At 40.3% G+C, this 13,370-nt stretch overlaps 1 protein-coding gene across 8 annotated transcripts in view; it reads left to right on the forward strand.

Annotated features, from left to right (window-relative positions):
* IntS10 (integrator complex subunit 10) overlaps positions 1–13,370 on the forward strand; it is a 96,505-nt gene that overhangs the window by 66,654 nt on the left and 16,481 nt on the right. For all 8 annotated transcript variants that reach the window (XM_070095748.1, XM_070095751.1, XM_070095753.1 and 5 more), the window contains 4 exons: positions 53–168; positions 2,954–3,129; positions 10,700–11,011; positions 12,785–12,996. In XM_070095748.1, the coding sequence (XP_069951849.1) occupies positions 53–168; positions 2,954–3,129; positions 10,700–11,011; positions 12,785–12,996 (816 nt within the window). The remainder of the gene's footprint in view (positions 1–52; positions 169–2,953; positions 3,130–10,699; positions 11,012–12,784; positions 12,997–13,370) is intronic.

The following is a 13,370-nucleotide window of genomic DNA, read 5'->3' on the forward strand; positions in this document are numbered from 1 at the left end:
CGTTTTAAAAGAGACTTGAGTGTTTTTCTTTGATGTCTGTTACGTGTTCCAGGGTGTCCTTGATGGTGATGCAAAAATTGATGATCCATGGCAACAACTTTTCATTGTAGTCCAGCTAATTGGATGGAATCTTGGATGGGACCTAGCATCAGGCTTCCAGAGTACCAGGTACGTAGGGTATCTCATACTCTTTGAATGGAAAAAAATTCATGTAACAGTAATTCGGCTTATATTTCACTCTAAGTCCTAAATTTAATTTTATTAAAAATTTGATCTCTGAACTTCCCTTGTGCAGATTTCTTGTCTTTTTAGATATTTTTTTATGAATGCCAGCATTAATAGGGTTAGAGCAATATTTAACCCTTTCAGGGTTTCGGCTGTACTTGTACAGCTTACGCACCAGGGTTTTTGACGTACTAGTAAGCCTAAATTCTAGCGCCCTCAAATCTAGTGAGAGAAAGCTGGTAGGCCTACATATGAAAGAATGGGTCTATGTGGTCAGTGTGCGCAGTATAAAAAAAGATCCTCCAGCACACAGTGCGTAATGAGAAAAAAAAAACTTTGACCATGTTTTTGGATTAAAACAGTGACTTTGCACTGTATTTTCATATGGTATTTATTGTTATATTCTAGTTTTCCTGGTCTCATTTTATAGAATGGAAGACATATTACAGAAATTGAGATGATTTTGACTGGTTTTACAATGAAAAGTACCTTGAAATTGAGCTCAAAGTAGCAGAAATGTTCGATTTTTACCAAAGTTCAAAAGTAAACAAATCATGCTATGCGTCCAATACACATCAACTGGTGAGTCTAATATTCTTTCACAAGTGTGCCGATATTATTTATACCATTTCTACACTAATGCAGTAATCTGCATTAGTGTAGAAATGGTAAATCTTCTATTTTTTGCAAGAACAAAAATTCAAAGTGGAAAGCAAAAGAATGTAAGAGGGGCATGTGGACATGACTAATGAACAGAGGAAATGTTATTTTAGTGCCAGGAATGTCTTTCTTGTTTGTTTTGGACCCTATTTGGAAATTGGCATCTTTTGAAATTTGTGTCAAATTGGCAAAATTGCTAAATTCTGACCACTGTACGTATTGGATAGTTGAAATCGGTAAATGGGTGGTTTCTTGTACTCATTCGATAGAAAAAATGGAGTTCTAGCGAAATAGTTATAATTTTTGTTGACTAGTACACTGGCTTTGGCCGAAAATAGGGCTCAAATTGGGCAAAATCGCCGATGCATAAACATCGTCGAGACCTCTAACTTCACAAGAGCATAATTCCGTATGTTTTCCATCAAATTTCATACTTTTGGTGTCATTATGATCGGGGAAAGATTCTCTATCTTTTCATAAGAAACAAATTTTTTGGGTGGGGGGGAATTTGGACGACCCTGAGAACAAGTCTGGGAGAGGGCCTAGGGACCCTGAAAGAGTTAAGATTATATGGCTTCTGAAACTAATTGAAAAGCCAAACCAGCCATGAGATTTTTCTGAAAATAGTTTCAGTTGATTGTCCATTCCTCAAGCTATCTTTTTCTGAGTTGCTCTTCACACGAAGATCAATATAAATGTGTGATTGGACCGGCATTTAAAGAAATACTGCCATTCTCCTCTTATTGGCTAAGTTCACATGTTGAAAAGATTTTTTAAAATTATTTTTCTGTCTATTTTATTAGTTGCATTCATATTTTGTGTACAGGAAGTATATGCATTTTGTTCACGTTAGTTATATTTATATTTTTTGATGCAAATTAACGATGTATAAAATTTAAATTTTCTTTATTTTTTAACCACATCAGAATGAGTAGGTACTTGAACTGTGGTCCTTGCGTATAGCAAGCCTAGTTTTCTGTTTATTCATATTAATGAGTGATTTATAATATATAATTTAGAAAGAATGGAACAATGTAGAATGACTTGGAGAGTGTATATATCTGTAAGGAAAGGAAGGTGGGGTAGGGGTCATCTTAGAAAAGGTTGGAGAGAGGGGGTAAAGGAGGTTTTGTGGGTAAGGGGGCTTGGACTTCCAGCAAGCATGCATGAGCGTGTTAGATAGGAGTGAATGGAGACAAATGGTTTTTGGGACCTGACGATCTGTTGGAGTGTGAGCAGGGTAATATTTTGTGAAGGGATTCAGGGGAACCAGTTAGCCGGACTTGAGTCCTGGAAATGGGAAGTACAGTGCCTGCACTTTAAAGGAGGGGTTTGGAATATTGGCAGTTTGGAGGGACTTCTAAACTGTCGTATCTGACCGCCTCTGCAAAGACAGTGATTATGTATGAGTGATGTTGAAAGTGTTGAATGATGATGAAAGTATTTTTTATTTTTTTTTTAGGTCACCCTGCCTTGGTGGGAAATGGCCGAAGTGTTAAAAAAAAAAAAATCTTTTAGACTATTTGGCTTCCTCCAATAGTCCTTGTTTATCAATGCCCCTGTAATGTTTTGATAGCCTAGATTCAACCCCCAATCATTGAATACATGATCAGATTTTCCATTTGGCCAAACATCAAATTCATCCACTGTACAGTATTATTGTATCCACACATACTCTATATTCTCATGCTTTAAAAAAATATTTTAATACAGTGGACCCCCGGTTAATGATATTTTTTCACTCCAGAAGTATGTTCAGGTGCCAGTACTGACCGAATTTGTTCCCATAAGAAATATTGTGAAGTAGATTAGTCCATTTCAGACCCCCAAACATACACGTACAAATGCACTTACATAAATACACTTACATAATTGGTCGCATTTGGAGGTAATCGTTATGCGGGGGTCCACTGTACCATAATCCCTCTAAAATATATTCTTTACCCATTTATATAACTTATTACTTCATTTATCCATTAAATTTTTATCAGCTCATGACTATTGATCCATTGATAGATATGCATTTCAAAATTCTGAAACTTATATTCCTATGTTATCTCTTTAACAGTAACAGAGAGGTTATCCTGCAAAAAATCCAGTCTTTCGTGGAAGGAGGGGCTCGGTTAGGAGGGCCCAAGGGTGAGGGAGGTGAGGATGTCCGTGAGGTTCTCTATACGACATTAACTATCTTCCTTCATGCTCTAATGGATTACACAAAACGTCTGTATCCAGATTTCAATCAGGGTGAGTTTTAAATTATAGTACAAACATTGGCATGAGTGCTAAACTTAAGTCAGGCCAGTACTTCCTAATGGAAGGGGATATCCCTTCTAAACATTAACACCATCCACAGTCTCCCCTCCTCCCATCCCATCAATCATCACCAGATCTTCAATAAAGGTAAGTGCCATGTAACTGTGCATGTCTTCTTCAGTTTGTGTGTATTAAAATTAATATTTCATGTGGTAAAATTTTTTTTTTTCAATACTTTGGGGTGTCAGGAACGGATTAATTTGATTTCCATTATTTCTTATGGGGAAAATTAACTCGACTAATGATAATTTCGATTAACGATGAGCTCTCAGGAACGGATTAATGTCGTTGGTCGAGGGTCCACTGTATATATTGAATCCTGATTGCACATGCAGACTTGGATGCGGATATCTCATTTAGAAAAAATAAGGATGCAGATGTAAGAAATTGTGCGGATGTTCCGCAGATGCGGATATGGATATCCGATACATCCTTAGTGTGGAACAATCTCCCGAGTACCGTCATAGAAACAAAAACGTTGTGTAGTTTTGAAAATAGGTTAGATAAATTCAAGAGTGGATGTGGATGGGTGTGAGTTGGACCTGGCTAGCTTGTGCTACTAGGTCTGATGCCGTGCTCCTTCCTTAAGTGAAGTAACCTGACTAGGTGGGTCATTGGGCTTAGCCGGGAGTTGGCATGGACCTGCTTCGTATGGGTCGGTAGGCCTGCTGCAGTGTTCCTTCTTTCTTATGTCTGTTTTATGTATTGATGCTTTTGGAAATTCAGAAGTAAAGTTGCAGAAGGATGTGGATATGGTGGAATTTGGAAGTGTGTGTAAAAGAAAGAAGTTGAAAGTGAATACAGAAATGAGCAAAGTATTTAAAGTGAATAGGAATCTAGACAGTAAAACACTTAAGGAAAAGTACATGGAGGTTTCATTGAATGGATGTGTGAAAGATAAGAAAAAGGAGATAGCAGAAGTAATGTGAAAAGAGAGAAGTTTGTCAGTGAAAAAAAAAAAATTGTATCAGAATATAGTGGTAATATCAGTTTTACATTATTGTAAGAGGTTGAAGCATAGCCTTTTAATGTTGCAGCAAGAAGGTTAGAGGTAGTGGAAATTTTATGTCTGAGATCAGTATGTGGCATGAGTAGTGAAGAAATTAGACAACAGTGCAGTGGTATGGAAGATATACTTCACTGTGATTCAAAGAGAGAGAGAGATAAAGAGAGAGAGAGATAAGAGAGAGAGAGATAAAGAGAGAGACGGTGGGAGACGGCCGACTTGTTGAAAAAAAAAAAAAAAAAAAAAAAAAAAAAATTATATATATATATATATATATATATATATATATATATATATATATATATATATATATATTTATATTTGCCATGCGCTGGCATGGCAAGACGTGTGGCGGGCTAGCTGCGGGATTTTCAAATATAACTCCGGATCAACGAGGCTGACCAGGTTAAGACTCAACAGGACTTATTGTGAATACTCTGGGAAGATTCCAGTGAAGCGAGAAGACATTTCAGTGCACCGTTTCAAGGTAAATTGTGGAAGTGTTCTGCAGTTTGTGAATGTTGGTGAGTGGTGGTAGTGAGGAAGATGGCCAGTGGAGGGGTGGGGGAGTATAAGGCCTACATTGTGTATGAGTACCGGCCTAGATTATCGTACATACAAACCTCGAAAAGCTCTTATAAAAATATCTATATCCAGCACCATGCACCATGCTTCCAGTTAACTTGGAAATGATTGTGTCGATGCATGGACTCTTTAGAGGCATATGTTATGGAAAAACAATGTGAAATTAATGTTAACGAGGGAGTGACCAGTCAGTGCATCCACCCCCGCGTCACGGGGGTGGGTGGAAGAGGTGGGATGTGTAACTAGATGGTGAGTGAACACATTGGTTCAGCAGTGCCCATACCCACATTGTTCATAGTGTACATGGGAAACAAATAAAGTTATGTGTATTGTAAGACAGTGTGAACAATATATAGTGTGCAAGTCCATGTGTATTGTACTCCCCGGGATAACCCCACTCAACCTGCGCCTCCCCCACCTAATTCCTAGGGGAAGTTTTCCCCTTCCCCTCCCGGCCCCTCAAACTCCACCAGGCCACCACGGTCAAGTTTACTACCTTCCATGCACCATACCCACCCAGCATGTCATTCCACTCCTATTGTCTAGTCTAGCAGATGGATGCCAACCAGGAGGAAGCAAGCAGCCAGGGAAATGGCATGGCTGGCAATACTAGGAGAGGCAAGTGTCGGTCATGCTTACAGCTTCGTTGTCTCAACTCTAATGGTTTCCTCCGCAAACACGGTAGTTGCCCTGGTTCAGGATGTCCTCCTGTGGAAAGTGATGATCCAGAGCCACCTCAGGCACCTGAACCCACTCCAACAGATTTCATCTCATCAGACAATCTCTTGGAAGCAATTAAAGCAACAGGTACGAGGACACTCACACATATTCCCAAAGCAGCCCGTCCACACGCAGCTGGGAAACTTACAGACCTCCTGAAAAAAGTAAACGATGGTTTCACTATCTTAAATGCTCCACCAACCATCAAGGCATGGCACAACTTGCTACTTTTTGGCAATGTCTGCTTAGCTGTGCCAGAAAGAAGGGGAAAGAGGCTAGCCTCAATGATAATTAAATCCTTAAGAGATTTTCCTAGAGTTGATAACCTCATTCGCCTTCCCCGTCAACACAAAAAAGGGAGAGGCAGAACCCCCACTCACTCTACTGACAGTGAAAAAGTCAGAGTCCAGGTGAGCAAGAAAATTGAAGAGGGCAACACAGTGGGGGCAATCAGAATTATTACCAGTGAAGATACAGTTGCTCCCAGGGATGCTGACACTGCTGAAGCACTTAGAGGAAAGCACCCTGCCAGGGAAACCAGTGGCACCAACAGTTCCAACACCTCTGTCCCCACTATGGAACCATTGATTGTGGAAGACTCAGACATTTACAAAGCAATAATGTCGTTCCCATCTGGCTCTGCTGGGGGTTACACTGGAATAAGGCCACAGCATTTAAAGGAAATGGTTAATCCAGTTATTGGGGAAATTGCAGAGACACTGCTTTCAGAGATCACAAGGTTCATCAACAATTCCTTGGCTGGTCTGATTCCTGATGAAATTAGACCTTTCTTTTTTGGTGCAACACTTTGTGCACTTAAAAAGAAGGATGGAGGAATTCGGCCAATTGCAGTAGGCAACACGTTACGCCGCCTCGTGTCCAAAGCTGCTGTCCGAAGTATTCGTGCACAGGCAGCCATGATGCTTCAACCAAACCAGCTTGGCTTTGGGGTCTCTCAAGGAAGTGAAGCAGCGGTTCATGCAACAAGGGCGTATATCAACAACCTGCCTGAGGACAATGCAGTGGTAAAATTAGATTTCAAGAATGCGTTCTATCTCCTGAAAAGAGACGTGGTATTAGCAGCAGTACAAGAACATTTCCCTGGACTCTTCCCTTTTGTTTCAGCTGGGTATAGCAAGGAATCAATGCTTCTCTTTGGAGAGCATGAAATCACATCATCGGAGGGTGTCCAACAAGGAGATCCTCTTGCACCATTTCTCTTCTGTATAGCAGTTAGGGAAATCACAGTCAGACTGACCAGCGAGCTAAACATCTGGTTCCTAGATGATGGCACACTAGCAGGTACAAAGGAGTCCCTCCTACATGACCTTACACAGGTAATGACACGGGGACAGGAAATGGGTCTCATCCTGAATCCATCCAAATGTGAAATCATCTCAGTCAGTCAACAAGTGATAAATGCAGTGAGATCAAAACTACCAGGAGCAGCAGTCATTGCCCCCACAAATAGTGTCTTGCTAGGAGCACCTCTGGGAAGCAATGCCATTGACACAATTCTCAGGAAGAAATTGGAAGAGTTAAGGAGAATGGAACAACGAATAGGCAATCTGGACACCCACGATGCCTTGTACCTTCTCACAAAGTGCTTGAGTCTGCCCAGGTTGACATATTTCCTAAGATGTACACCTTCATATGATAACCCTATACTGCACGAATATGACAGTATTCTGAGGCAGATTTTTACGAAAGTACTTAACCTTACTCTAGAAGACGGGCAGTGGAACCAAGCTACACTTCCAGTCAGACTAGGAGGCATTGGTGTCCGCAAGTCATCACAGATTGCGTTACCTGCTTTTCTGTCCTCGTGTATTGCATCCAGAGAGCTTGTAACAGCGATTCTCCCTGAACATCTTAGGGACAAGATTGGAGTCCAGGACCAAAAATTCATTGACGGAGCAATGATCTGGGATAATCTAACGGGCTCTGAAACCAGACCTGCTCCCCCCAACAACTACAAACAATCGCACTGGGATGGTTCAATAGTGGAAAATATTGCCTCAACAATGCTTCAGAGTGTGTCAGGGAAGGATAGAGCCCGCCTCCTGGCAGTGAGAGCCCCTCATGCTGGGGACTTTCTGTTGGCTGTTCCCAACTCCAGCCTTGGCACACGCCTCGACCCACAGATCATCCGCATAGGTGTTGCCCTTCGACTTGCCGCCCCTATTCTCGCCGAACACAGGTGTATTTGTGGCAGTGAAGCAGCAGACCGATTCGGGTACCATGGTCTTGTGTGCCGTAAATCCGAGGGAAAGATTGCAAGACATGAGGAGGTTAATAACATTATCAAGAGGAGCCTCACAACAGCTGGATGCCCAGCAGTAAGGGAGCCACCCCAACTATGCAGATCTGATGGCAGCCAGAAGCGTCCAGATGGTATCACCCTTCAAGCCTGGACAGATGGGAAGCAGGTGGTGTGGGACTATACATGTGCATCTACCTTGGCTGATACCTATCTCCAATACACCAGGGAGGAAGGAGGGGCAGCTGCCAGCTTCAGGGAGTCCCAAAAGTCTAGAAAATATGGAGAACTTGCCCATCATTATATGTTTGTTCCCATAGGCTCAGAGACCCTTGGCTCATGGGGAAAGAGTGCATCTAATTTCCTTAAGGAGCTGGGAAAAAGACTCATCAGGGTAACTAGGGATCCCAGGGCAGCTAGCTTTCTGTTCCAGCGGCTCAGTGTGGCTGTTCAAAGGGGTAATGCCTGCTGCATTTTGGGCACACGCCCCAGCTCTGAGGAGCTGGATGAGATTTTCGCCTTATAATCGGTGATACACACGTAACAACATGTACCGTATATGCCACCTTTATATTAACAATGTATCTCTTAAATCTTCTGTGCCATATTATGTAATAAAATATTCCTATTGGTAAAAAAAAAAAATAATTTAAAAGATGGGGTGGTAGGGGAAGTGGAATATTCAAATGGCTTCAGGAAGAAATCCAAATATTCCTCCTTGAAGCCTTTTTATGCACTTCTCCGAGGCTATGGGTCCCACAATTTACACCAGAGGTGGACCCCATCCTATATATATAAAATATATATATATATATATATATATATATATATATATATATATATATATATATATATATATATATATATATATATATATATATATATATATATATATATATTATTTTTATTATCACACTGGCCGATTCCCACCAAGGCAGGGTGGCCCGAAAAAGAAAAACTTTCACCATCATTCACTCCATCACTGTCTTGCCAGAAGGGTGCTTTACACTACAGTTTTTAAACTGCAACATTAACACCCTTCCTTCAGAGTGCAGGCACTGTACTTCCCATCTCCAGGACTCAAGTCCGGCCTGCCGGTTTCCCTGAACCCCTTCATAAATGTTACTTTGCTCACACTCCAACAGCACGTCAAGTATTAAAAACCATTCGTCTCCATTCACTCCTATCAAACACGCTCACGCACGCCTGCTGGAAGTCCAAGCCCCTCGCACACAAAACCTCCTTTACCCCCTCCCTCCAACCTTTCCTAGGCCGACCCCTACCCCGCCTTCCTTCCACTACAGACTGATACACTCTTGAAGTCACTCTGATTCACCTCATCCTTCATAGACCCATCCGCTGACACGTCCACTCCCAAATAATATCTGAATACATTCACCTCCTCCATACTCTCTCCCTCCAATGTGATATCCAATCTTTCATCACCTAATATTTTTGTTATCCTCATAACCTTACTCTTTCCTGTATTCACTTTTAATTTTCTTCTTTTGTACACCCTACCAAATTCATCCACCAATCTCTGCAACTTCTCTTCAGAATCTCCCAAGAGCACAGTGTCATCAGCAAAGAGCAACTGTGACAACTCCCACTTTATGTGTGATTCTTTATCTTTTATATATATATATATATGAGAGAGAGAGAGAGAGAGAGAGAGAGAGAGAGAGAGAGAGAGAGAGAGAGAGAGAGAGAGAGAGAGAGTGTGTGAGAGAGAGAGAGAGTGTGAGAGAGAGAGTGTGAGAGAGAGAGAGAGAGAGAGAGAGAGAGAGAGTGAGTGAGAGAGAGAGTGTGAGAGAGTGTGAGAGAGTGAGTGTGAGAGAGAGAGTGAGAGAGAGAGAGAGAGAGAGAGTGAGAGAGAGAGTGAGAGAGAGAGAGAGAGTGTGAGAGAGAGAGAGAGTGTGAGAGAGAGAGTGTGAGAGAGAGAGAGAGTGTGAGTGAGAGAGAGAGTGTGAGTGAGTGAGGGTAGGGTGAGGTAGGGTGACCTGACAAAGAAAACACTTTCACTGATTAAGAAAATATTAATCTTATTGAAGGAATTCAGGAAAACCAGTTTGTTACACTTGAATTCTGGAGATGGATGTTGAAATTTTAGTTCAGATAGTTATCTGAACTGTGATGCCCATGTGTTTTTGGCAAGGACAGCTATTATATAAGTGGTAGTGAATATGTTCACTTCCTTGGATCACCCTATATTGATATGAAATAGCCAGTGTCTTAAAAAAATTTGGGTGGATGGAAGGTGTAGCTGGACATCTTAGGGCATATTCTTAGAGAATGTAGAGGTTGAATATCAAACTGGTATACAATACCGACAAGTTGTTAAGTAAGACACATAGGCAATAATTAGGCATCTTTATTCCGAAACGTTCTGCCTACACAGTAGGCTTCTTCAGTCAAGTACAAAAAGCAGGCAGGAGCAGTAGAGATGTGAAGATGTAATCAGTCCATATTGTTTCAGATTATGAAACAGAATTCTTCTCCAGGCTGAGGGACTGACAACCTCAAATCTACATCTTCAAGGGTGATGGACTGATTACATCTTCACATCTCTACTGCTCCTGCCTGCTTTCTGTATTTGACTGAAGAAGCCTACTGTGTAGGCAAAATGTTTTGGAATAAAGATGCCTAATTGTTGCTTATGTGTCTTAATTAACAATGTAGAGGTTGTGTAGTGCAGCTCTTTCCACTACTTAACCTCTACCTTGTCTTAGGGAAAGGAAATTGGTTTTGTGTAGTGAGGATTCTGTACTGTTAAATAGAGAGGATACTTTTGTAGCCTAGATTATGCTTCCATAATTGAAATAATACTGAAGTGGTGGAAAGTGCTCTAACATGTAGATAATACTACTATATTTTCAGAAATTAACATACTTAACTGTTATACTATTTTTTCCTATTTCTTTCTTCAACAGAAAACAATGCATCAACAAGTACACCCCTAACTTTAGTGGAAGCATTCATCTTTCCAGAGTGTGAACGTGAGGAGTCTGTCATAGTACCTCCTAAACGTTCCCGCTCTTCCTTGGATGAAGATCCTACTATTCCTATTATAACTGTTAGTCGCCCTACTCCTGTGGGACAGGCTGTTACACCAGTCAGTGGGCCAGTGGTGGGACTGTCGGTCACTGCACCAGGGGGCATTGCAGCTGGTGGACTTTCACAGGCACTTACCACTGCCATCAAATGCTGGGACCTTCTTAACTCCTATGAGCAGTTACGTGCAGGTAAGTTATTTGGTCTCTCATTACCATACACTCTTCTGAAACACTTGTAATAAAGTAAAATACAGTAAATTTTATCTGTTTGACACCATAATTTTTATTAGCAGGTATTAGTACAAGTATAGGTAGTAGGATGGTAGACAGCAACCACCCAGGGAGGTACTACCGTCCTGCCAAGTGAGTGTAAAACGGAAGCTTGTAATTGTTTTACATGATGGTAGGATTGCTAGTGTCTTTTGACTGTCTCATAAACATGCAAGATTTCAGGTACGTCTTGCTACTTCTACTTATACTTAGGTCACACTACACATACATATACAAACATATATATACACACCCCTCTGGGTTTTCTTCTATTTTCTTTCTAGTTCTTGTTCTTGTTTATTTCCTCTTACCTCCATGGGAAAGTGGAACAGAATTCTTCCTCCATGAGCCATGCGGGTTGTAAGAGGCGACTAAAATGCCAGGAGGAAGGGGCTAGTAACCCCTTCTCCTGTATATATTACTAAATGTAAAAGGAGAAACATTTGTTTTTCCTTTTGGGCCACCCCACCTCAGTGGTTTACGGCTGGTGCGTTGAAAGAAAGATTAGTACAAGCATGAAATGTTTGTGTTATTGCTTTTATTGTATGGCCCATGCTAGGTTGTGTGTATGTGTATGCAGTCTGACATTTGTGTTAATTATTAATATTTATTTTCTTTAACAGAAATGTTACATTATAAAACAAGCTTCTTTCCTCAGCATGTTCTAAATACAGTATTAATGATCAGTTGTATTAGCATCATCTAATGTTTTTCAAGTTTTTTTGGGTAATGCCATTCCATGGGAATGAAAATGTTCTAATTGGGAAGAAAGGAAAAGTTCTTTTCTTTACATTTAGCCCACAATTAGTAGAGAAAACCTTAGATGATGTTTTTGCTCCATCCTGCATCATTATCATGAACAAGGCTTAATGTAATGGGTGAAAAAATTAAGTAATCCACAAATTAGAAATGAAAATTACAAGACATTTTGGTTCATCCTTAACCTAAACTTGGACAGACTTGATTTTGGTCCAGGATGGACAGAAATATTTTTTGGTTTCTGTTTTCAGTTTGTGGGTTAGATGTGCATTCTGATATCATTATTAATTGTATATACAGGTGAGCCCCGCTTATACAGAAGGTAGGATTCCAATTTACTGCTGTAAGGTGAAAATACTATCATATATTTAGTGAGCAATAGAGCTAGGCCTAAAAAATGCATATACAATATATACATTAATTTTTTTTAATGAACTGCTTGTATCCCACTGAGGCAGGGTAGCCTATAAAGAAAAACCAAAGAAAAACTTTCGTTTTTCTTTGGTTCTTCTTTTCAAATTTAGTTGTTTATGCAGGAGAAGAAGGTTACTAGCCCCTTGCTCCTGGTATTTTAGTTGTCTTACAACATGCATGGCTTACAGAAAAACAATACTTTTTCACTTTCCCTTGGAGATAAGAGGAAATAAAAAGAACAGGAACTATTAAGAAAATAGAAGAAAACCCAGATGGGTGTGGCAATGTATAACACATTACTTATCTTAAAATATTTTTGTCCTTAACTTAAAGTGGTGACTATATTTATTGTAGGAAGTCTGAATAAATGAAGAATGGGTATAATTGAAAATTGCTGCATTAGCAAAATGCCATTAAGCAAAGTGTTGTAAAGCAGGGCCCACCTGTATACAGTATGTCTCGCACTTCTCTCTTTTTTTTAGTTTATCACAGCAAGATTAAATGTCAACTTTTTGGCAGAATTTGTGAGGTTGTTGGAGAGTCTTGGTACTGATCGTTGGTGGTGGCTGCGAGTGTTCACTGTGGATGTCCTGATATATCAAGGAAGGCTAGCAGAAGCAGCCCTGGAGTTGCGACACACACTTGGCCATCCTGTGCATCAGCTCCCAACGACTTTTATCAGCACCAACCTCAAATTAGCCTCTGTCCTCTATGCTCTAAATAATTTATCGGTTAGTAAATATTATGGCTGTTTTGCACGCAACCTTAGATTTTTTGAGTGGTTGTCCATAGAAAAATTGACTATAGTGTTTTAGTAAAGGTGTAATCATGTGAACAATTATCTGTCTTAATTTGCTTGTAGGTAGGTTTTTGTTCCAGCTCTTGGGCTCAGCCAATAAACTTTTGATTGACCAACATGAATTATGATTACTTAGCATTGTTCATATTTACTTTTGAACCCCTGCATGTAATCAGCATCTTCTATGTCATTATTTAGCTTTTTCCACTTCTTTACTGCTCATACGGTACTTTGAAGAAATGCTTCCTGACATCAGTGAGCTAATTGGGTGTTCAGTTTTCTATCAAAATTTTCATATTTTGGATC

This window comes from Cherax quadricarinatus, chromosome 51, assembly GCF_038502225.1.
Source record: "Cherax quadricarinatus isolate ZL_2023a chromosome 51, ASM3850222v1, whole genome shotgun sequence".
NCBI lineage: Eukaryota > Metazoa > Arthropoda > Malacostraca > Decapoda > Parastacidae > Cherax > Cherax quadricarinatus.